The sequence below is a fragment of the Lactuca saligna genome, chromosome 3 (assembly GCF_052625555.1).
Source record: "Lactuca saligna cultivar CGN05327 chromosome 3, ASM5262555v1, whole genome shotgun sequence".
NCBI classification, from domain to species: Eukaryota; Viridiplantae; Streptophyta; class Magnoliopsida; order Asterales; family Asteraceae; genus Lactuca; species Lactuca saligna.
The window spans coordinates 53,172,476-53,197,147 of NC_136419.1; the positions used below are offsets into that span (position 1 = coordinate 53,172,476).

General features: G+C 35.3%; 2 protein-coding genes and 1 pseudogene across 2 annotated transcripts; 1 reads left to right on the forward strand and 2 right to left on the reverse strand.

The window, feature by feature from the left end:
- Positions 1 to 921: 921 nt before the first annotated feature.
- Positions 922 to 3,758, reverse strand: NDT2 (NAD+ transporter 2). Its single transcript, XM_078985033.1, has 9 exons — positions 3,166 to 3,758; positions 2,771 to 2,863; positions 2,440 to 2,546; positions 2,308 to 2,359; positions 2,100 to 2,212; positions 1,894 to 1,988; positions 1,726 to 1,814; positions 1,495 to 1,589; positions 922 to 1,416 (listed from the first exon to the last, which is right to left on the reverse strand). The coding sequence occupies exons 1-9, from the start codon at positions 3,230 to 3,232 to the stop codon at positions 1,168 to 1,170; spliced, it is 960 nt and encodes a 319-aa protein (XP_078841159.1). The 5' UTR covers positions 3,233 to 3,758; the 3' UTR covers positions 922 to 1,167.
- Positions 3,759 to 15,865: 12,107 nt separating this feature from the next.
- On the forward strand, positions 15,866 to 19,158 carry LOC145036567 (putative protein phosphatase 2C 15). The gene is made up of 9 exons (XM_078985031.1): positions 15,866 to 16,067; positions 16,173 to 16,523; positions 16,675 to 16,846; positions 16,935 to 17,088; positions 17,523 to 17,586; positions 17,693 to 17,800; positions 17,963 to 18,088; positions 18,217 to 18,452; positions 18,716 to 19,158. The coding sequence occupies exons 2-9, from the start codon at positions 16,314 to 16,316 to the stop codon at positions 18,933 to 18,935; spliced, it is 1,290 nt and encodes a 429-aa protein (XP_078841157.1). The 5' UTR covers positions 15,866 to 16,067; positions 16,173 to 16,313; the 3' UTR covers positions 18,936 to 19,158.
- A 2,030-nt stretch (positions 19,159 to 21,188) lies between these two features.
- On the reverse strand, positions 21,189 to 22,915 carry LOC145035538 (alkylated DNA repair protein ALKBH6 homolog; annotated as a pseudogene).
- Positions 22,916 to 24,672: the final 1,757 nt, after the last annotated feature.

The window sequence follows — 24,672 nt, forward strand, 5'->3', positions numbered from 1 at the left end:
TAAATACACAAAATAATTAAATTACATAACACATTCAGAAAAGAAGATGATTTGTACACAACAATTTTTCTTCATACAAAATAATTGACGCTTTAAAATATTGTCCTATACAACTATATAATGCATAAATTGTTGTGTATGATAAAAAAAACTGTGCGTACGAATCACTTCCGATTCAGAAAATTAGTTAATTAGTTATTTTAGATGTTAAACTGCTCTTTTGAGTCTCATCACTTACTCTTTTATGGTGTATGCTTTAGGGGTGTGCATGGGTCGGTTTGGGTCGGTTTTGGACTCAAACCCAACCCAACCCATAAATGGTCGGTTTCTGGTTTTTAGAACCCAATAGGATCGATTTCTGATCGGTTCGGTTTCTTGGGTTCTGAGGTCGGTTTGAGCGGTTTTTCGGTTTCTTGGGTTCAACCCATACACTCACGGGTTCTGGGTTTAAACCCATAGGTTTAAGGTTTTAACCCATGTTCCATAAATGAAGCAACAAGTTAGATACTTCAAAAAATAACAAATTTAAGTTAAGTACTTCAAAAAACATGAGTCTTACACAAATAGTCAATTACAAGTTACAACTAAAGCCCGAAATAGTTTATTACAACTAAAACACAATCAAGTATGGGCGGTTTCTCGGGTTGGGTGGGTCGGTTTCTTGGGGCGGTTTGTCGGTTTTAAGTATGGGTCGGTTTCTTGGGTTGGATGGGTCGGTTTCTGGTTAGAAACCGAACCTGAACCCGATTTTTCGGTTTCTAAAAATATCAAACCCAAACCGTCGGTTTTGCTTCGGTTTCGGTTCTTTCGGTTTCGGTTTTGTCGGTTTCTTGGTTTTTTGGTTTGGGTTTGCTCACCCCTACTATGCTTCCAGTCAGATAGGGTGGGTCCATGCTCTTAAACATTAATGTAGTAAAAAAAGAAAAAAAAAATTACATTTACTATTATTTTTCTAAAAATATCCTCAAGGGGAAAAAACACTTTTCTGTAACTCCTAATAAGGCTGCCGAGACTCAAAACTCGACAAGTATAGCACAGAGAAACAACAATTAGCAACTCCCCCTAACAGTGCTCTTGGACTACTATTGGGCTCAATTTCAGCCTCCCGTAATTCAATAACATGATCTCCAGACCTTCAACTTTCATCAAATCATCATCATCATCATATCACGTCTCAGTTTTAGATGGGTTTTCACGAGGTGGAATGATACCCTGCAAGAATCTGCTAATCATCTCGTAGCTTGTAAATGTAATAACAGCCGATGGAGTCGTTCTCAAAAGATTAGTCGCACATCCACGGTAGAATCCCGCAACGCCTTCTTTGTGAAAAACTTTCTTCACACAATCAACCACTCCCTTGTAATGGGTCCCACTGTTTCTTACTTGCCCTTGTTCCTGAAGCCTTGACCTAATCACCTGAGGTTCCTATATATATTACTTCTTCCAAAATTGCCCCCAAAAAGAAAACCGAAGTAATCAAAATTACAAAATTACCTCATGTGGGTAAGTCATTAGGGACGCAAGTACTTTCGACATTGAAGAGGCGACTGCAACTTTCCCGGGGCTTAGCTTGTTTGTAGTCGTATTATCTGATCACTTGAAATAGATACAATCAACTTTATATTAACTCCGTCTCACACATTAAATGACTAAATTACCCTTTAACTTTGACAAAAAAAAGGTAATGTTTTCGAGTAAGTTGCGAAAGGACTATTTAGATTTTACCCCTTTGTGCCAAGTAACATTTGAACTTCTCATAGGCAGGAAATTGAATAGCAACGTGACTAATTCCAGCAAGAGAAGGTAAAAGCCCACTGTCAAAAACAAAAGATACAAATTTGCATAAGTCAACAAGAATTTGATTTTTGTAAAGGTACAACTCACAAAGCATACCTGTACCACCCTCGGAAGCCTTCCTCCTGAATGATTCTTCTCAAGGCTGATAATATACCCGTGTAAGGAACCACACCTACTCTCATTCCTTGTGTCTAAAACAAACATCACACAATTTTTCTATCATCATTTCAATGTGCACAATATTCTTTTATTTTTTCATTTATTAATGTAATATATACATTTGATTGATAATGAAAACATACTTGCAATCTTGTCTTGACAACCCACAAGGGATTTGTGGCAATTGATGTGGCTGCACCAGCACCCGAAGCAGCTAACATGTTGGCACCAAAGCTAAGATGCCCATTGCTATCCGCTGCATATAAAAAAAAGGAAAAAATATATTTTAAATCGAAAAAAGCATATGAATTATATGTATGGAGAAGTTTGAAGAGTATTAAATGGAAAAACCATGTGAATGAAGAAGAAGCTCTTTCAGGTGCCCATAAACAGCAAAATAAACCTATATTGAAAAATAAAAAATGAGAATAGTAACATGTAAAGTTAATTTGGTATATTGTAATGTTAAGAGTTAATACTCACAGCCCAATTTGGAAGTAGAGCAGCTAATGTTGGTGAAAGGCCTCTGTATATTCCTCTTAACCCGTCTTTTCTTATAATGTTTTGTAGACTTGTGACAATGACACCACCTGAGAAGACAAAAAGAATATCACTCACAAGCTACTGTTTTTTTAGCGAGTGTTTCCTTTTGACTTAATACAGAAAGCATAATATATAGAGACAAGATGGGGGAATAAGGTTTTCCTCATTAAGTACAAACTTTCCCTCATTTATTTTTTCCTTTCGTTTCTAAACATAATATATACATATATGTAAACTATAATAAGATAAGAATAGAAGAGTTTTAAACTACCTTTCTGCCCGGGAGGTACTTTGGGCAGCCCGTGAACTTGGAGTCTTGTCTTGATCACATCTAATGGACACACAAAAGTGGCAGCTATAGCACCTACACAACAACATGAAATCTATCTTATGATCTTTTAATTATTCGAAGTCAAAATAGTCAGATTTTATACACTTAATCTTTCTAAAAATGCACATTCAACTGTACAAACAAAAGGAAAAAATTATATTTTTCTCAATATTCAAACCTACATTAACATTACATATATGGGATTGATTCAACAATGCTGAAATTGAAGGTGAAAATTTCTTGCTTAGAGTGGCAATTTGTGGAATAAGGGAACTAAAATTAGACGATAAAGAATCCTCTGGTAGTTCTAACGAAACCTAAATTGAAGAATATACCTGCGGAGGCACCAGAAACGGCGTCGCAAATGATATCTCTACCGTTCCGATGCTCCCCGGCCGTCATATCATCAAATTCCGAACAACAAGATCAAAAGGAGAGTGTCTCCTCCAAAACGCACAAAAATCACTGAACTTTCACTCGAATTTTGCAATTTCAAGAAAACCCAGATGGAATTGAACACAAACGTTGCATAAAAACCTCCATTTATGCAAAGAAATTGAGGGCGAATGACGTATTTAACAGTTTGGTTGGAGAAGAAAAGGATACTTCTTTTTCCGACTGAATAAAAAATCCTCCGATTCAGAATTCGTACTTTGATCCAATATCTTAAAATTGAATTATAAGTAATGTCAATAAATTCAGTAGTGAATGAATGAGGTTGATGGCGTGATCGGGGGGTCCGCCAGGTCGGAGTTCTTTTGGGTTTGTGGATGAACTTGAAGTCGGTTGTGCTGTTTCCGCTTTGCTTTGTAGGTGGTGTCCAGTTCCTATTCCACTTTTAATTCGGCTTTAATTCCATTTCCACTTCGAATTTTAGCTTTTTATTCGAGTCCGATCGGCTATTCCGATTTTGTGGTCGACTTGGTGACGAATGTTGTGTCTTTTTCAAAGCAACTAATTCTTTGAAATGTATATTCCCTTTACTTTATAATAAATTAAATCTATGGTTCAAGTATCTCGGTTTTTAGGTTGTAGTTCAGCATGGGTGAAATTATTTTATATAGTTTTCAGTCGGGGGAATCATATAAGAACAAATAAATAAGTGTTACAAATTGTATATGGGCTTAGCCCTACTATATACAATGTACACTAATACACAACCATTTAATACGACCGAACAAGAAGATATGAGTCCCTAGATGAAGATATCAACATATTGAAGATTAATTAGAAGGAAGTTGTAGAACCCAAATCTGTCTAGTGGCGAACTTATCTCGCACAAAAGGAATGTCCATCTTTATGTGTTTCATGCGCCGATGTTGAACGAGATTAGTTGATAAGTAAATTGCTCTAACATTGTCAAAGTAGACAATGGTGGCCTTCGTTATGCAAAAGATTTTGAAGCCATTATGTCTTTGCCACAGTGTTGGCAAAGCCTTTGTACTCGGCTTCAATACAAGACCGACATATATCCACATGTTGCTTTGAGGACCATGATATAAGATTTTAACCAAGATATACACAGTATCCACTAGTCGACCGAAGAGAAGTAGGACACCCACCCCAGTCGGCATGAGAATAAACGATCATGCATGTGAATGTGAAGTTCATGGTCAATGGTAATCTGTATGTACACATGATGCATTGGAAAGCATTCAAATGAGGCTCTTTAGGAGGATACATATATAGATAAATTTGTTGAAACACAAAGGATATGTTTAGACGTGTGAAAGTCAAATATTGAAGGTCAAATACTAGACTGCAATATAATGTGATGTGACATCCTTTATTTTCTCGGTTCCAAAAGACTGTTTTATTTATGCTTGTATTAAATCAGAGTGATATTTATAAATGCATAATTGATCTTATAAAAAGTATTTCCGAAGAAAATGTTTTTCTTTAATTATTAAAAACTTTGGATGTCATAACTGATACAAAACATATACATAAATGTAATCATTACAGACCTTACATAAACTAAACTCCTCGAATCTCTCAATGGATTGTACCTTCGTATCCTTACTTGTGATACAAAGAAATTGAGTGAGTTAGGGTTGAGAAACCTGGTGAGAACATAAGGTTTTCAACATACAAATATTGTAATTATATATTTTTCACAATAAACAAATAATCTTGATTACCTATTCCCGTTATTCTTACTCTCAAATCCTTAATGCTAATCTCAAGAGACCCACCCTAAAGGATTTATGTGAGTGGACAATATTGCTTCGAGGATTACGTAGCAATATGTGTCAATAAGGCAACCCATAGGGGAATAGAGTACCCAAACGAACAACTTTCATTTTCCTTGAAAAATGTGATCGTTAATACCTACAGGTGGCGAACCTGCTAGTGTTCCACTTGACTACCTAGAATAGTCGTCCATCGTTACCTATATTTTGTTAGATGACTGGTCCAGTAATACAATGTATGACCTCTCACCATTATTTCATTTTTTCCAAAAACCCATTACTACTTAGCCCTTTATTTTATCTTCCTCAAAACCCTTCACTACCCAATACGAATATGATAAAGTAATTTATAAATAAAATCATATTATAGCAAAAATAATAAGTACACAAATAACAAACATATATAACATTTAATAGATACTTCATATCTATATGTAAGCTGAAATTAACTATGCACTCACTTGTTAAAAGTGGATGTCTTCGAATTTGAGCTGCGTTTCGCCTTTGTACTTTGACGTTTCCCTTAACATGACCTAAGTATGATTATTACTAAGTCTTAGTATGATATTCCTTGTGACTAATGATAGTCTATATTCCTCAACAATGTCAATATCCACATCAAGATTTATTAAGTACGGGACAATCAGGAATAATCATATCGAAGGTAGGATCCGTTTGGTATTAGAGTATACTGTTTAGAAATCTCACTTTAAATACCTCACTAAATCTAGCGTAGACATTATCCCTATAAGTAGATCAATCAGTATAATGACTTAGGGTCACTATTAAATCTTAATTATAGGTTCATAATAACAACTATGACTATAATTAAAAGTTACACTTGAATAAAATAATTGTAGCTTAACTTACAAAGTACTCTGATGAAAACCGGGAATTATGCGGGCATAACTCTTACTTGAGAGCTTCTAATTGTCGGACTCTTGAGGACCTTCGGGCTTTGCCAAAACTTAATTCTAAAGAAGATTTCTAACCAAAATAGGGACAAAACAAGAGGGAAAGCTGGAAGGTGTAGCGAATGAGGCTTGAATCATATTTATAGGCATGGTTGTAAAACTCGCTACTTGGTACCTGTTCGGCCGACTACCGAGTAGTGAGTACTCGGGAAGTACTCGGATTCGGTAATTCATGTGGAAATATTTTTAAGGAAATTATATATGTCAAAATCATAAGTTAAAACTATAAGTTGATTGAAATATATAACAAAATTAGATACATGTGAATATACAAAAAACTGAAAAACACACACTGGTTTCACTTCGTGAATAATTACTGAAAATTTAAGATATATATGTAGTAATAATCACATGTATGTATGTTAAATAATAAATCATTAAGTATATTTTACATATTAATCATCGAGTTGGCCGAAATTTACAATACTGCTTGCTTTAGTAAGGGGCCGATCGGGGAGTACTCGGATTCTACAACTCACATCGGTAAGGCGTCGAGTAGGGAGTACTCAGACAAGTAATCAACCAACTCGTTGAGTTTTACAACACTGTTTATAGGGCATTTTTGGCTTTGCACATCGCACGCTTATTCGGTGCACATCGTGCACTCGGTCAGGGGTGCTGACATGGCGTAGTCTGGGTAGTTACACGTGGCAACTTCTGGGTGGTGTGCCAGTGTGCGTCGTATGCCATGTCGACGGATGTGAACTCACGCGAGGATTTTTCTTTTCTTCACAAAAATCATATCTTCTTCATACAAGCTCCGTTTTCGACATTCTTTATATCCACGCGTAACTATTGACGAGATCTACAACTTTCATTTAGACTCTTGTGACAACCCAAAGTTTATTCCGTTATATTAACCCGTTTCCGCGAACGGAATATATCATTTTATAAAAGTTCCGTTAATTTGGGATCGTCAAATAAATGAATGTTTATTTATTTATGTTTATTTTGTGGTTATTGTCGTTACAAAATAAATAAAAACTCGTAATTTACTCTTCCATTTAATTGGAAAAAGTTATTTTATTATTACGACCATTTAACCCGGGTAAATAGTTTAAACCTTGATAAGCTTTAGCATCGGGTAGTCGTATACCGGGTGCAACACCCGGGACTTATATATAGGGAGTTGAACACCTCATAGAAGCTTTTCACCACTCTAGATCCACTCCCTCTCTACTCTCTCTCTCTCTAGCTCGTTTTTGCCTCAAAACCAAAAGTTTTCGCCTCCAAAACGTAAGATCTTCTACCCTAGCTTGTTCTAAACATCATTTCTTGTTGCAATAGCTCAAAAATCACATAAAATGGCCATCAAAAAGGAGTTTACGGCCTAAGAACCTCCTTAGGCCGTGAACCCCTAAAAACATGCCAAAAGTCCCAAATTTCTCCCATTTGAGCTTAGAAACTAGTTGTAGATTTAACCTAGAAGTGTTTGAACCTCAAAACAACAATTTTTAGGGCATAAAAGAGGGTTTACGGCCCAAGCACATGCTTAGCCCATAAACACCCTCTAACCATGTAAAACAAGTCCAAACTACCCTTAGACTTATGATATGGCTTAGGGACTTGCCATTTCGGACTTGGTACATTTAAACACATACATTTGAGGGGTAAAATAGAGTTTATGGCCCAAGCATATGCTTAGACCATAAACTCCCCTAAATCATGCCAAATGAGGGTTTAAACCCCTAAAAATCCTTGTAACCTTTACTAGAAATTGTTATAAATTAAACCAAAGGCCTAGAAATCAAGGAATGGGGTGTACAAGAGTTTACTACCATAAACCCTAGGGTTTATGGCTATAAACTCCCAATGAGTGGCCTTTGGGCCGTAAACTCCAAGGGAATATACTCTTAGACCCTTAAACACCCCTATAGCCTTGTATAATTCCTTAGAACCATTTCCGAATCCACATGAAACTTGAAATCATTCAAAAACACTCCTCCCATGAGTTTACGGATGTAAGCTCATGGGGGATGTGGCCTACCAACCATGAACTCACTTAGAGTGGGTTTTAGGAGAGTAAACTCCAAGGTGAGGTCATACACTCTTTCCATACAACCCAATAACCTTCTAGCACTCAACCATAAGACTTGTAATCACACTAGGATGTCTATATGTTTTAATAAGAGTTTAAATCACTAATTACTTGTAAACATATGTATTCATATGTTATTAGGATCATAAAGGGTGTACAAGTCCTTAATTGACACCAAACGCTCATCCGACACTCACACCCGATCTACTCATTTCAAGTGAGTTCATACCCCTTAATGAACCTTTTAAATGTTTTTACATGTTTTGGGGGGGGGGGGGGGGATACAAGTACATTACTACGTGTTTTAGTATCAAATCATATGTGATTTAAAATGTATTATCAAAAAGGGATTTCTCTACAATTTTAGATACTTATCAATAAAACCGTTTTAACTGATTATCAAATACGCTTTTAAGGTTAAATTGTTGTTAAACTATTTTCAAAACTATGTTTCTACTACTTTTATTTTTAAAATATATCTACATTAATATATTTATATAAATAAGACTTGAAGGACTTAGGACCGATAGCTGACCTTATTTCCTGTTCTTGTTTGATGTGGTTTTAGGGTATGAGTTGTCCGTCCGACTGTCGTTGAATTCTTAATTATATATCATATATATTTGTGTTAGATATGCATGTTTTTATCTTATTCATTACTACTATTGATCAGAAGCAGGAATTCACATACTCTATTTAACTATAGTAGGTATAGTTAAGGCTACTACTAGTTATCTCTACTACTATTATACACACCATAAACTATTAACATTACAAGCTTATGCAAGTATAAGAGAACACTCTACTTACTATACTAAAAGTCTATCTTACTAAAGTATAAGAGATTTCACTAATACTAAGTATATCACACTACCTCTCTATAAGGCACTCTACTGTACTTACACCATGTGACCAGGGCTTCCCGAAAGGAAAGCCACATTATATGTATAGATCTATACGGAACTGACACTATTACATCCCGACTGTTATCTACAGTCCGAGCCGACTAGGCCCAGGGGTGGCACTACACTACTTCACTACGCATTACCTGGTCATTGGTACTCTACTACTTCACAATTGGTCACATGAGAAGTTAACTTACATTCAAAGAAATACACTAAGACTTAAAGTCTAAACTAAAATCCCGAAGTAATTAAAGATCTATTACTAACTAAAGTTACAACACTACTACTGTTAGCAAGCATAACTTTTCTCCAACCGTATTACTTACATGAGATTTATTTCTACACTTTTACAATTGAAGGTTTCAACAACATTACTTTTACACACTAGAAAGATTGACTTACAAATGTACTTTCTGGAAAATATAGGATTTTCCAGGGATTTCTACTAGTCATAAATACAAATTTCAGTTTCATACTTTAAGTTTGCAAAACACTTTTATACTACAATGACACTAAACTCTTATGAACTCACCAGCTTTATGCTGATATTCGTTTTCAAAATAATTTGTATCCTCAGGTCAAAGATAGACAGGTACAGGGCAGCTTTTGGAAGAAGATGGAGCATATACAAGACTCATCTTTTATTTTGTTATACTTTTGGTGTCTAGTTAACTTGATAGAACATAATTGTAACTATTATCACTATATATATGAAATGGTTGTTGTTTCTTGCTTTTACTATTATGCAATCGTAATGATACTTTACATGACGTCCTCCACCCCAGAACGTATTCCGCCGTTCTCGGTTTTGGGGTGTGATAACTCTGTTGGCTAATTTTGACATTATTTTTATAGTTATATTTTAACAAGCTTCGAGTGTTAAAGTCGGTAAAAAATTCATAACCCTCATGTTCAATGCCCATTATTGATTGTCTTTATGTTGATAGACTCCTATTAACAACATCTTCGATTATCGTTTAGATTGTTTTTCCTAACAATCGATCCATTTCAATTTCGGTTTCTAAGTCATATACTGCTACGATGAAACTTCGAAAAATCATAACTTCCCCATATGAAGTGAGATTTGGGCGTTCGCCATATGCACGCTCTCGGTTGTACAATCCCTTTGAATTTTTCTTAGAGTATTAATCTATCGTTGTGATAAACAGTTGTCTTATTATTCTTTAATCGTCTAGCCCTATCTTGCGAGTGTTATATGTGGGGTCGGCAACAGGAGAACCGGTATTATCGAGTTTCGTTTGAGACTTTGTTGGGATGCGACACGTATTGTTGTTCAACATGTGAGCACATTCTAAAATCTCCAATGCATATTTGAAGAAGTTATGATTGTTTGAAGCTGAAACTGAAAACCGAAAAATTATGAATTTTTCTGAGGTGCACTGAGTGCCCTTTAAGAGCGTGGGGTGCCCCTGGTATAGTGGGTTGCGCATATTTTTACGGTTTTTGGGGTATTTAAAGGCCATTAACACTATGGGTTCGTCATTTTCAACATCCACCTCCTCTAGAACACCTCTAATGAAACCATAGCCTCCATTAAAGTGTTTGGAACTTAACCTATCTCCTAAATCCATTTTTGTACTCTCTTAATGTCTATTTGATGCTTTTTGGTGGTATTGTGCTCTAAAAGGAAAAAGAACAAGAAAGATTGATCCTTGAAGCTATGTATTTGAAGTATTCAACCACCATTCACCTCTAGACCTTTGTAACTCATAGAGTTCCAAGCTTTATTGTGTTTTATCTTTAGATCTATGAATATATAGAGTTTTTGTCCATTTTAATGTGTTTGGTCCCTTGGTGGCTTTCCATAGAGTTTGAAGAACTCTTGAGCTTTTGATTGATGTTTGAGATGATATATGGCCACTTGGTGAAGTAGAGAGTGCACACAAGAGCTCTTTTTACTCCATGTATAAAGAAAGATGATTTTTTGGTCATTTCTCAACTTAGGGTTTTAGATCTTTAAAGTTTATGGCACTGTAACGGATAAGGTTGGAAACTTTATCCATTTAGACATCTTGTTCATTTAGATTTGAAAGTAGAAGATTTGGACTTATTAGATTTAGACAAGAAAGATGCATTCTTGGACTTCATGAGACTTAAAGTTTAGATCTTCCTTGATTGGAGTGTCTTAATGGATAAAGTTTGAAACTTTATCCATTAGGACATGGTTAAGGATCAAATCTAGGAATTTCGGGAACTGACTTAATGGATTAAGTCATTTTACCATTAGGACATGGTTAAGGATCAAATCTGATGTGAGCTTGTTATGTGAAGCTACTCAGCAGTTCTAGTCTGGATGGCGGCAGCACGAAGAAGAGATGAGAAGTTGAAGACAATGTTTACCAAGGGTTCCAACACACTAAAAAAACCCAATCAATGGTTCTAACATAATCAACAAACCCAATCAGAGTTCCAACACAATAAATAAAACATGTGACATCCCCAAAATCACGGCTAGAAAAGACCGATTTTCATTTATGCTTTTAAAATAATTTCAGAGTAAATCCTTTTGATTTGAAAGAGTTGTGGAATTTGTTCCCAAAAACAAAACATGATAAAACAATGTTTACCAAAGCATTTCATAAAAGAAATGTATTTTCATTATATAATCAAAACTCAGGGTGTCATGTTCCGATACAGACCAATAAGCATAAACGATAACATTACAAGTCATTCAACAAATATATACATATACAGACTTGTAAACAAAACAACTTGATGGTTCATCCATCTTACGCCCTTGCGCCACTTCCTGTAATACAAATAAAACTGAGTGGGTCAGGCTTGGGAGCCTGGTGAGCATGTACGGTTTTCAACCCACAATAAATAAATTATATTTAATTTCACCAACCAATCACTATCCCGATTACTCATTCCCGTTATCCTCACTTTACGTCCCTAAAACAACATCTTTCTCAAGGGACTTAATCTAGGATTTTCATCGGGACGGACATTACTGCTAAGGGGTTTCCTCAACAATAGATATCCTAAAGGCAACCATGAGGGGGATAGAGTACACCGGTGAACACATCGTTCACAACACCTACAGGTTATGAACCTGCTAGCGTTCCACGAGACTGTCTAGAAGGAGTCTGTGGTCGTTATCCATACTCCGCTGAATAACTAGGTCAACAACAACAACATCGAGGCCTCTCATCTATTTATTACACACCAACTATCTACACATGTTCTACCCAACATATTAGTAGATAAAAATATATATATTTTATACATACTTTAAAACCTGTATAGCATTTTCATCCAATACATATTTCACATAAGAGATGAGGCATACCCACATAACACGTATTTCATAGAAAACAAATCAGATCTATGAGATTGAAGAGAGTGAATATACATTCACGCACATAACAACAAAATTATACACATAACACGTATTTTGTATAAAATACTTCATAATTATGCGTTAGAAGAAAGTAACTACACACTCACTTGATCAGAAGATGATCGGACAACACTACGGCTTGCAGAAGTAGTAATCCTCAGCAGATCTGGAAGATCTCTACAAAAGTCGAACTTCTCGCGGGCAGAGCTTCGGCTCGGAAACTGCACTTCTCGGGATCTTCGGGATCTCGGGACTTGCTTCGGGACTCGGGAATGATACCGGGGCTTCGGGGGTAAAAATGCAGAGCTTCGGCACGAAATGGAGGAGAAATGAGCAATTATGCCTGGACCCCTCGCATCCTATTTATAGGAGGCTGGAACCTTCCAGTACGCGGGACATACGCCTGTACGCGGGGCGTACATGCCTCCGAAGTCGTCACTGCATGCGTCATCCGAAGTGTCGACATTTCTTGCTGTACGCGGGGCGTACTCCGGATGAGTCCGGTGACTCGTCTTCGGATAAGGCCGGATTTAATAATTACATTTAATTATTAATTATTTATTAAACTTCGAAAATTCATATCTTCTTCATTCGAACTCCGTTTTCGACGTTCTTTATATCCACTCGAAGGTGAGACTACGCTCTACAACTTTCGTTTAGACTGCGTCGGCTAATTTTGACTTTATTTTTATTATTTATTTTTAATAGGCCGGGACAGAAAATTTCGTTATAAATTCATAACTTCTTCGTTTGACGTCCGTTCTCGCCTAACTTTTTATCACTTTGATACTAACAACGAGATCTTCGATTCTCGTTTAGATCACTAAGGCTAAATATCGCTCTAACGTAAATTTCACTTTTTATGTCATTCAGCGGTGCCGGTTTTGTCGCGAAACTTTGACAGGTCATAACTTCTTCGTTATAACTAGGATTTCGGCATTCTTTATATCTTCGGAAACCTTGTTTCAACTACTACAACATTATCTAAAGATATCAAGTTTATTTTATACTTAAATTTTGATGCTTATTTTTATTCTTAATTAATCAAACCACATAATTAAGCAATTAAGCACAAAACACATAATACTCAAATAATACACTTCTATTGTTTCAAAACGGGTTACAAAGGTTAACCTAGACTATTACATTGCTAAAAATGGCAAACCCAGAAACACAGGCGTTACAAAACACAATCAAACAATATTTCTATCTTTTAGAACTCCTAAACTTGTAGTCATCATCTTGATCCATCCTCATAATATGATAATATCTCAGGATGATCTGACAAATTCATCCATACCTCTCTCATACTAGTGGAAACTCCAAAAAAAATATGGTAAGCAACAAAGCGTAGAAGATCTACTAGGCCATCTTGTGTATTTGGCTTTCAGATTTTCATATGTGTTTTTTATTTGTTTTTAAGTCACATCCATGCCAAATTTCTCCTTAAGAACTCTTCCTAGCTCGATCCATGAATCATTGTGCAAACTCGCTCCTTTTGTACCCACATTGTTTACTTCTTCAATACAAGTTTACAATAAGCACCTTATATGAGCATTTGACTATTGTCGTTTATCTCCCATTTCTAATAACCAAAAAACGTATACAAATAAGATTTTAAAGCGAGCATAACCTTATAAGATTTGACCAAACATACACATTTCAAGAAATATTGATTTTTAGTAAGGAACCTGAGTTCATATCATTGCATAAAAAGGCATTTTCAACAAAATTCGACACATAAACATAAGGGTAAATAACACAAAAGATATTAACTTTACATCAAAATTCTAATTTGATATTGTTTTTTTTGTCTCAAATTTGACACTGTATTTTCAATTTTTAAATTTCTGATCACTTGACCGGTCGACCGGGTTACCTACTGACGTGATATGATGATGCGTTATTTTTATTTTTTTAGTTATACAAATCACTACTTTTTATGAGTAATCTTTTAAGAATTTTATTTATTATTTATTTTCTAATAGTTATTATAAAATTATATTCTTAAAACAAACATTAGATGATCTTATAAAATATAAACCCTTGTTATAATACAATTTTCGATTTTTTTAAAATTATAATGCATGCCATGGGTTAGAATTCATGAACGTATCACCAAACCCACTTGAATTGTGTTGCGCTTGTGTTATTGTGAGTGCAGTTTCTGTAGGCCCAAAAGCCGCTATCAAACTGGCTAGTTGGAGTTAGATGACCATCAATTTTATCTTGTTTTCAAAGTATTGAAGTGAGTGATAGTGGTCCATCCAAGAGATATTGCTAAATTTATTGCTTTTAAATCTTGAAATTGACTTCATGTTTATCATTGTTTTTCGTTCATATCTGATAATAGATATAAAAATGTTTTTATGTCTATCTAAAAATATATTATTATATGAAGTAATTAACTGTATAAATAGTTCTATGGTTAAAGTAACACGTTTAATCTTTAATTTTTTCTTTAACCCGAACTATTCTTTTTGTTTTTATTTCGTATTTGGTCCCGGATCACCTATATTATCCTTGATGCATTTTTTTTTTCTAACTTTTGGTATTTGTTTATTCATTTCATTGCTTATTTATTTTATTAGCACATGATATTAGCATTAGGCCTTATAACTAGTGGATTAGGCTAATAAAATAATATGTTAACTCAATATAACACGTATAAAATGAAGACCCTTTGGCATTTTGGAACTTGAGATAGTCGCCTAATTTTCCTGGATCCATGGCCGAAAGTCAATGATACAATAATTTAGGATAAAAATAAATATACACAGCAATATCTACAACAAGATCCATATCTTTTATAAAAAATAACATTCTAAACTTATATGAGCATAATTTGATAAATTACTATATAACAAGTAGAAATATAACTTTATAAATCAAAATCAAATATAATTTTATAAATCATAATCAAATATACTTTATTTTATTAAAACATAGAATTCATTATTATAAGCATTAATAAAAAAGTAAAAAACAACCATGCAAAAGGCACCAGAATGAAAATGAACCTTTTGTCCGTGTGTTTGTGAGCTCCTCAATAAATATTTCAGAAATTTATGCAACGCGTGTCACCCATTTTCGATTCGTCTCATCTTCACGTTCACATCAAACCCTGAAAAACAAAACCAATCACCATTGATGCAAGATTCCTTTCTTACAAGCACAACACTACAAAGCTGTAAATAAAAAAAATTGAAAACCCATCAAAACCCCCATTTTTTTTTTCTCGTAACTATTCACCCAAACCAGTTAAAATTAAGAATCTTATCAATCTGCCCCTTTTGATTATTGATTCTTTGGTGGGTTATTTTGCAAGAATCACTTTCAAGAAAGTCCGCTCATAAAAAAGTCTCCCTTTTGGATCTCGGTAGAAAGAATCATTTTCGATGTAAGTTCCCTTTTTTTTTTTTTTTTAATCTTTTTATGTTTCCCTGTAAATAAATGCCCATTACTTAATTCACTGAAATATCTTTGTCTCCACTCTGCAAGATGTGGATGTTTTATTTGACCTCTGTCTGTGTGTATTTTTTTTAATTAATTCTTTCACTTCATTTATATATGCAGACAATGCATACACTCTCTTGTGCTTCTCTCTCTCTATAATTATAGTTCTTAAATGATTAGGAGAAATGAAATTGATTACAAGTTAAAAGCTGTCACTAATGATTTCATAGTTCTTGTTCTTGTTCTTGTTATATTTCCTAGGACGATTGTCGGATCTGAATTGTCGATTCACAACCGAATTCTCATGGGTGAGTTCAAGATCTATTACCATTTCTTTAAAATGCCACCATTTCGATTCCATTTTCTTCTCAGATGTTTCTGCATGTGGGTTTGATCCTGTCTCCGTTTTACAGATTGAACATACAAAAACCCTACTTTCCGAGTCCTCTGTCTTTCAAAACCGCATTTCGGGGGTGATGATTCAAAATTAAAATCCCGGAACTGTTCTAATTTAGATTTAGAAAAAAGGGTTTGTGGAATTGAGTAACGTAAAGATGGGATCGAGAGAAGAGAGACATCAACATCATGATCTTGTCCCATTAGCTGCATTGATCAGTAGAGAGATGAGAAGTGAGAAAATGGAGAAACCAACTGTTCGATATGGATATGCAGCTCAATCAAGAAAAGGCGAAGATTACTTCATGATGAAAACCGATTGCCAAAGAAATTCCGGTCATCAATCATCAAGCTTTTCAGTTTTCGCAGTATGTAGTTCTTGATTTTTCATCTTATCCAAAATATCCATAGCTCATTAATCTTTATCGAAGACTTCTCTTCTAGCAACCTTCAACATGGCCCACCCAAATCTGGAATCAAAACTCTAACGAAAAAGTTTCTAATTTTTTTATTTTATAGATATTCGATGGTCATAACGGGAATGCTGCAGCAGTTTATTCAAGGGATAATCTTTTAAACCACATCTTGAGTGCGATTCCTCGTGGTCTTGGACGTGAAGAGTGGCTTCAGGCATTACCTCGGGCATTGGTTGCAGGTTTTGTGAAGACCGATAAAGAGTTTCAAAGAAAAGGCATGCCGAATTGACGATTTTACCCTTTCCCGATTCCTTATAACTAGTAGCTTCGTTATTTTATAAACTCATGGTTGACTTATTGTAGGTCAAACTTCTGGAACTACTGCTACTTTTGTAATTGTTGATAGATGGACTGTAACAGTTGCTTCGGTTGGTGATTCACGTTGCATTCTTGATACACAAGGTGGTGCTGTGTCTGTTTTGACTGTTGATCATAGACTTGAAGAGAACGAAGAGGAGTGAGTAAAAATTATGAAAGTTGACTTTTTTAGTCCTCCTACTTTCTGTTATGTTGCAAACTAATCATTGTTTATGAAATGGCCAGAAGCATAGTTTATTTTGGAAGATCTGCAAGAAGAAATGACAATGCACTTTCTTTTAGTTGTGTATTATAGCATCCTACTTTCATTTTTTTCTATTATAACATTATACTTTTATATTCTTTCTTATTAGAGCATTTCATTTTGAAAATTCTCCAATTATATTGTTGTATTTACAATTTTTTTTTTGTCTATTTGGACATTATACTCTCAAACTTTACACGAGTGTAGTAGTGAAAACTGCTTGATATAGGACGATATATCTTGCATTTAACCTTTTTTTTTCATCATCTGAAAGTTTTTCCTTGTGTTGATAGAGGAGAGATGTTGATTTTGATTTGGTGTTATTTCAGAAGGGAGCGTGTAGCGGCTAGTGGCGGAGAAGTAGGGCGGCTGAGTATTCTTGGTGGGGCCGAGGTGAGATCTTTAGACTTTTACTAAATCAAACAAGACAAAGACAAACTTCATCATATTTTCAAAAATTCGCTTCATTACATAATCTTTTTGTTTGTCATTTTAACAGATTGGTCCCCTTCGTTGTTGGCCAGGAGGGTTATGTCTTTCAAGATCAATCGGGGACATGGATGTTGGAGAATTTATTGTTCCAATACCATACGTAAAGCAAGTGAAGGTATCTGTATATAGACCATTTACTTTTGGTCTCTGTTCTGTGGGTCCCGTTTTTTCATGGGACCCACAGATACTTTTTTCGTGTCTTCTGACACCATGAAATCTTTGTATGTAATAGTTATCTCATTATTTCTAAATCTAAATCCTTTTTTAAATTTAAAAGTTGTCAAATGCTGGTGGAAGGCTTATAATCGCTTCCGATGGCATTTGGGACGCCGTGTCATCTGAGATGGCTGCAAAATCTTGTCGTGGTTTGCCTGCTGAACTCGCTTCTAGGCAAGTTGTCAAGGTAATTTCTCAAGAAAACTTACAAATAAATACACTTTGACTTTTCAGGTCGTTTGACCTTTTGGAAGTCAAATTCAACCGATTCAAGTATGACTAATCTTCTTATTGCTTGTATGGATGGTTGTTCAGGAAGCATTGAGAACAAGGGGATTAAGAGATGATACAACCTGTATAGTTGTGGACATAATTCCGCCGGACACCGCTATGCCGCCACCATCTCCACCACGTAAAAAGCACAGCAAACTCCGATCTTTCTTCTTCAGAACAAAGTCCCATGGTTCCACTAGTAAACTATCCAAAAAACTATCTGCTGTAGGCATCGTTGAGGAACTTTTTGAAGAAGGTTCAGCCATGCTTGCAGAAAGGTTAGTTTGGTCATATACACAGTTGGTTCCACGGTGGTATACTTGTAAAAATGGTCAACAGTTCGAGTCTCAGCAGTTGCAGTATGAGAGTTTCAATTCCAATGTGGATTTGTCTCCTTGTTAGCACTGGGCTCTTATGACACTTATGACACACACGTAGCACGCTATTGTGTATCTGATTCAGACAGACTGTGTGAGCCAGCTCAGAGGTTGCCAGAAGAATAACTTTTTTTTTTTTTTTTTTTTTTGGATATATAATGTAGGTTGGGGAACGAGGAGAGTGGTGGTTCATCAACAACGGGTCTTTTCATGTGTGCGGTTTGTCAAGTTGACTTAGGGGCAAGTGAAGGGATATCGGTTCATGCAGGTTCTATCTTTTCAACAAGCTCAAAGCCATGGCAAGGTCCATTTCTTTGTGCTGATTGTCGTAATAAGAAAGATGCTATGGAGGGAAAGCGACCTAGTGGGGTGAAAGTTACTTAGATGATTTATTTGAGGTAGATGATTGATTTGAATCTAAAGGTGGTGTGACACCATGATGTATATGTGGTAATTGGTAATAATGTTTTCATGAGTTGTGTAGTGTATGATGGAAATTTAGGATTGAAGAGTGTTTATTGTTTTGTAAAGATGTTGATAGAAATTTAACAAATTTTGTAGGGTGTTGAGTTGAGAAAAAGACAAGTTAATTAAGAACATTGATTGATTCGGGTGTGTCCTTGTTTATGGTACTAAAAACGGTTTATCTATGATTATGACGTTCTTTATATTTGAGTCAATATTGAGATGTAAACCACCGACTTGATAGTACACTACTAGAAAAACGTGTCATTTCCGACGATGTTTTCCATTAAAGGTTATTTTTGACGGAAGTTGGAAAAAAGTCAAAAACCTTTTGGGTAAATATTACCCATGGATTTCCAACCGGCAAGCTTTGACCTTCTTTGACCTTGTGTGACCACACCACCGATAAACAGTTTCCATCACTAATGCGTCAATAAAATAGTAATTTTTTTTTTAATTATTAAAAGTTAAATTTTTTTGCCCAAAAATACAGAAAAAACCTATAGTCAAACACAACTAATTAAACATTATAATAAAAAAGTGTCAAATACATTACAAGCTAGTGTCAAATACGTTACAAGCAAATGTCATACAATTATGTTTAGAAAATAAAACTAAGAACTATTTGTTGGATTATTGGGTGGATTGTTTTGGTTGAAAAAGGACATTATATATGCTTCAAGTATGGATTGCGTTTGTTGTATTTCAACGTCGAATTGTGTTTGTCTTTTCTGGTTGTGTTTGTCTTTGTTGTAGTTTCACTTCCTTTGCGCTTCCTTTTCTTGCATGCTAGAAATTTCATTACGCAGCCTTACTACCTAAAAATGGTTAGACAAACATATATAGTTAGTAAATCTATTTAAACTTTTAAACCGTCATAGCAATGTACTTTCGTTTATTATAAGAACATGTTATCAATTTAATCCATAATAACAACATACTATCTTTTTTTATCCATTATAACAACGTATTTTTAGTTTATTATAAATACATGTATTAATTTAATATGTAATAACAACATGATATACTTTTTATCCATTATAACAACTAGATGGGGAACCCCCACGTTGCAGGGGTCGGATGCTACAGTTTTTTCCGTTGTCGGATGCTAAAGTTTTTTCAATTGTCGGATGCTACAGTTTTTTCCGTTGTTTGTTCTTTGTAAATGTTATTTGATCAGTTATTTGTTTATTTGATCAATCAGGTGGTCAATAATTGGATTCAACATTGGGGTTTAAACCTCCCCATCTGGTTAAATAGTGCACTCTGCATAGATCCTTTGATACTTATACATGTAGAAACAGTAAGGACATGCTATCCAAAATGTAGGCGAGTCATCCACATTCTCGGCTTTTGCTTCTGCTTCTGCTTCTGTTTCTATTTCCACCAGTTGCAGGGTGATATTGAAGAGACATAAGCTACATTACTTCCTTCATGCTCTCTCTTTTCCTTCTGATGTCAATGTGCACCTTGTATTCCATGTTTGTTTATACTTCATTATGTCATCAAATCTGTCAACAAACAAAAAACAAATACACATCATGTAATGTTTAATGTTAAGAAACAAATGATGAAAATAGTTGAACGGGTAAAAAAGTAAACATGTTATAATTATCAATATTTTTTTTTAATAATAACATCAACTTTCAGTCCTTATTTCGTGATTATGCTTTTGAGAAGCTTCATTGTGGTCAATCACATAAGATTGAATTTTTAAAAAGTTTAAGCACTAAAGACTTGGTAAAAATTTACGACTATAATTTAGGATAAAATATTGAAAATTCGTCCTCAATTATTTTGTATTTATTAAATATATAACTTTTTCTACATTTGGTATGGAAGATGGTAGAGATTGTGATACCAGAGCTTGACCAGATGCAAACGGCTCATGTTATTTCGATTGCTGCTGAAGCAGCAACCTCATTAACACTTCCAAAGGAAAACCTACTAATTTGTTGTTGTTTCAGTCTACTGTTGACATGGCTAAGGAAATCCATTACCTATTATAATCAACAAAAATGGACAAATTTTCACAGGTATGTCAATAAGCTGGTGCATATTTGAAATACCATTCAAGCATTTTACCAAACACCCACATAATAGTTCAATCAAGGTCGTCATTTTTAAAAAAAAAATCTGCAAAATTGTTATAACAAACATCACATAGACAAATCACACAACTAAAATTAATAACACAAAAAAGTAGCAAATGGAAAAAATAGAAGTTTTTTTTTTTTAAATAGATAGGTGTTAGGGCTTGACCAAGGAGTTGGTGTTACCTTGCATCGTTAGATGTATTTCATCTTCATTTGACAAAAATAGCCTTATAACACCCTGGTAAGCTCCATCTGAGTCACCTTGTGAAAGACAGTAAATGAGGAATTTGAACTATACATCAAACCCAAAACTTGAATAAGGGCAAAAGACATCATATTTATATGAATCCTATGTTAAGAGACTATACATACCTTTAACCACCATCTATTTTTTGTAATTCAGATATTCTTTTTTTGAAACCCATTAAAATTCTTTAAATCCTACAAATCATGAATTTTATAGCAGATAGATTTAAATGAAAAGAACACAATAAGACAGATGATAAAATTGAGTCTGTCTCATGGAGGTGATAGCGATGGACATGGTGAACTGTAAAATTCTCTATAACTGGTATCCAAGTACACCCATGACCTGGAAAGAAAAGTAAATGAACACATCAGGTTCCATAATATACAACAGAAATCACAGAGGCTATTAAGAAAAGCATTTAAAAATACGCTCACCTGAGTATGTTGTATCTTTGAATACCAATAAACTGCGTGGCATCAATGCAATAGAGAAAGGATGGTAGTTTTGTAAATTCCCATGACTGGTTTCTTGAATGTTGCTTGTAGTGTCTGCTAAAGTTGAATGAGGAGTGAAGTCCATGATAACAGGTGATCCTAATGAAAGAATAGCCACCACCGGAAAATATGCAGGCCCATCTTGGTGGGGCTATGTTTTCACCCAAAAAAATTGTTAATAAATGGGAAAGTAAAAAAGGGTAAGTGCAAAATACTAATTTTTATCGATTTAGTCGTAGTACAAACCATTATGCCTTGATTTGGAAGATACTCATTGATGAGGACATGATTGATTACAGAAGGAAACAAACACAACTCCTCCTTGATTTTTTCTATAATTTTTGTCAACAATGGTGGTACTACACAGAGAAAAGAGAGAGAGAGAGAGAGAGAGAGAGAGAGAGAGAGAGAGAGAGAGAGAGAGAGAGAGAGAGATGAACTATGATTACTCGTTAACTTGATCTTATTAAATCAAATGAAATCGTTACATATAAAATTCAATACTTAAGTTTTATGACAATAAGGTATAGTATATCTTAATCCCGAAATGATATTGATAAGAGAGAAGGATTAGGGCTTACAATCTTGAGGCAAAGGACCTTTTTCATGGACAATCCCTCCTGTAACAAACATCACACGAAAACAAAAGAAAAATCCCATCAATACCAACATATATTTTAACCTCCAAATTGACAAGTTCGTAGATAACAACAATGCCATACCCTAATTTTGCAATCTCCTGTTTTTCAGAGACTTCCATTTTGAAACCAGAGCTGTGTAAATCTATAAAATCAAAATATAAAACCTCGTTTCAATTTGAGAATAAGAGTTAACCAACTACACCACTGTTCTCAATTTCGATGTGAGAAATCACACTGTTGTCGAATACCCCAAAGAACAACAAAAAGGAGAGAAGATAGCAAACAAAAGATGTGTTATTAGATTACATACCTGATTTAGGAGTAGTTTTTGATCGGAATCGGAGATGAAGTCGGGTATGTAGTACAACGTCAGAACTGAGCCGACTTTGAACTTGTTCAAATGATCTTTCGGTTCCATTTTCCTCTGTTTACAAATCGATCGGAAATTCAGAACCTTCATGCTATGACGCTAGGAAATGAAGAGGAGAAAGAAAGGTAGTTAAGAACAGTGATACCTAATTGGAAGGTGATGTCGGTGATCCGAACAGTTTTAGCCGGACCCAAATAATTGGCATCCCATGAAGACGATGATTTTTTACAGAGAAACAGTGAAGAAAATGGTGAGGCTGAAGGGCACCTGCAGATTCAAGAAGGACACCTGGGTTCAAGATAGCAAAACAACGAATCAGTTTACCAGGGGTTTATAAATAACAGTGTTGAAGAAGAAGTCGAGAGAAAGCCGATTTGTAGATTTTGGTACAACGATCAGAGCTCTTTGAAGAACTTCAAACCTTTCTATTAAGTTTGAGCAGTTGTTTCATCGTCTAAGAAAACGAAAGCAGAAAAAAGTTGCAGACATACGAACCTGTAACCATGGGGTACGAAGGTCACCGGGCCAAGGCTTCACATGGAGTCGACGGCATACGGCGGAGAGGGGAGGGGGGGGGGGTGGATTCGCTTACCCGGGTTCCTCTTCAAAAGCCCTAAAATAGAACACGTGTAAACCGGAGACGATTGAGGGGTCACCTGGCTTATGATGGTGGTCGAGTGCCGATTGAGGGATCAATCGGAGACGATCGAGGGGGTCACCGTTCATATAAAGGAGGAAGGCGAAAATAATTGGTCCGATAAAGAAGAAGGTGAAAGAAAGATTACTGAATGAATAAAAGGTTGAGTTTATAACATCCAAATATCCCCTCGTAAGCTATGCCATCTCAATGCTTGGAATGATGGCAGAGCAACAACTATGGAGAATCAACCTTCAAGCAAAGGCAAAAAACTTCCATTTCAAAGTCAAAGCATCTAAATAGTTACCAACTTGCTACAATTTCTTCCGATTCTCACTTTTCCTCAACATTCGGCATCTCCTTATCCGATTGAACTCCGATAATAACCCGACGACCAAACGAAAACCATTAAAATCAAGAATCAGTGGTTGCAGAACAAACAATATAAATATATATGGAGGTAACGATTTTGTGGGTAGAAGAAACAGGGCATAAAAGATCTAGATACTTACCAACTTGCTACAATTTCTTCCGATTCTCACTTTTCCTCAACATTTCGCATCTTCTGATCCGATTGAGCTTTGATAATAACCCGACGACCAAACAAAAATCATTAAAATTAAGAATCAATGGTTGCAGAACAAACAATATAAACACTCATCTGATTTATGACCAGAAGCCGCATCAAGTGATGTGCGGTTTAAGAAGTTAACCAAATTCATAAGTAAAGTAACCCGAGGAACTCAGACGGTGGCATTGATGGTTCTCAATTGGTGATGCAAAAGATCGATGAACCGGTTAAACCATGGTTTACCCCCGATTTCTCTTTTCTCTAACTTCTGTGTTGTGTTCGTCTTCCCTCTTGGCCGATCAAAACAAAAGAAATGGGTGGAGCCAAAGAATAGAATGGTGGAAATCAGATTAGATAACCTAGAAAATGAGTGGATGAGAAACCGGGTGGGGGGTGGGGGGTTTGAAGATAAGACAAAACCGGTGGGGGACCTATCTTCTTATCTTTATCTTTATATGACTGTTAATAATTTAAGGGACCAAATTGCCAATATATCAAATTTTAGTGCAAAAAATCTGAACAACTACAAATATGGAAACTTATGGGTTATTTTTGCCAAAAAATCAGGATGTTCACTATTCCTAAAAACTATCCTCC

What these genes read in the sequence shown, in the direction of transcription:
- LOC145036567 (XM_078985031.1), top strand. Translation starts at nt 16,314, where the DNA reads ATGGGATCGAGAGAAGAGAGACATCAACATCATGATCTTGTCCCATTA. An exon ending in CAAGCTTTTCAGTTTTCGCA is followed by an intron (nt 16,524 to 16,674) that starts GTATGTAGTTCT and finishes TTTATTTTATAG; the next exon opens with ATATTCGATGGTCATAACGG. An exon ending in GTATTCTTGGTGGGGCCGAG is followed by an intron (nt 17,587 to 17,692) that starts GTGAGATCTTTA and finishes TCATTTTAACAG; the next exon opens with ATTGGTCCCCTTCGTTGTTG.
- NDT2 (XM_078985033.1), bottom strand. Translation starts at nt 3,232, where the DNA reads ATGACGGCCGGGGAGCATCGGAACGGTAGAGATATCATTTGCGACGCC. An exon ending in TTGTCAAGACAAGATTGCAA is followed by an intron (nt 1,989 to 2,099) that starts GTATGTTTTCAT and finishes TGTTTGTTTTAG; the next exon opens with ACACAAGGAATGAGAGTAGG. An exon ending in ATGTTACTTGGCACAAAGGG is followed by an intron (nt 1,590 to 1,725) that starts GTAAAATCTAAA and finishes TCAAGTGATCAG; the next exon opens with ATAATACGACTACAAACAAG.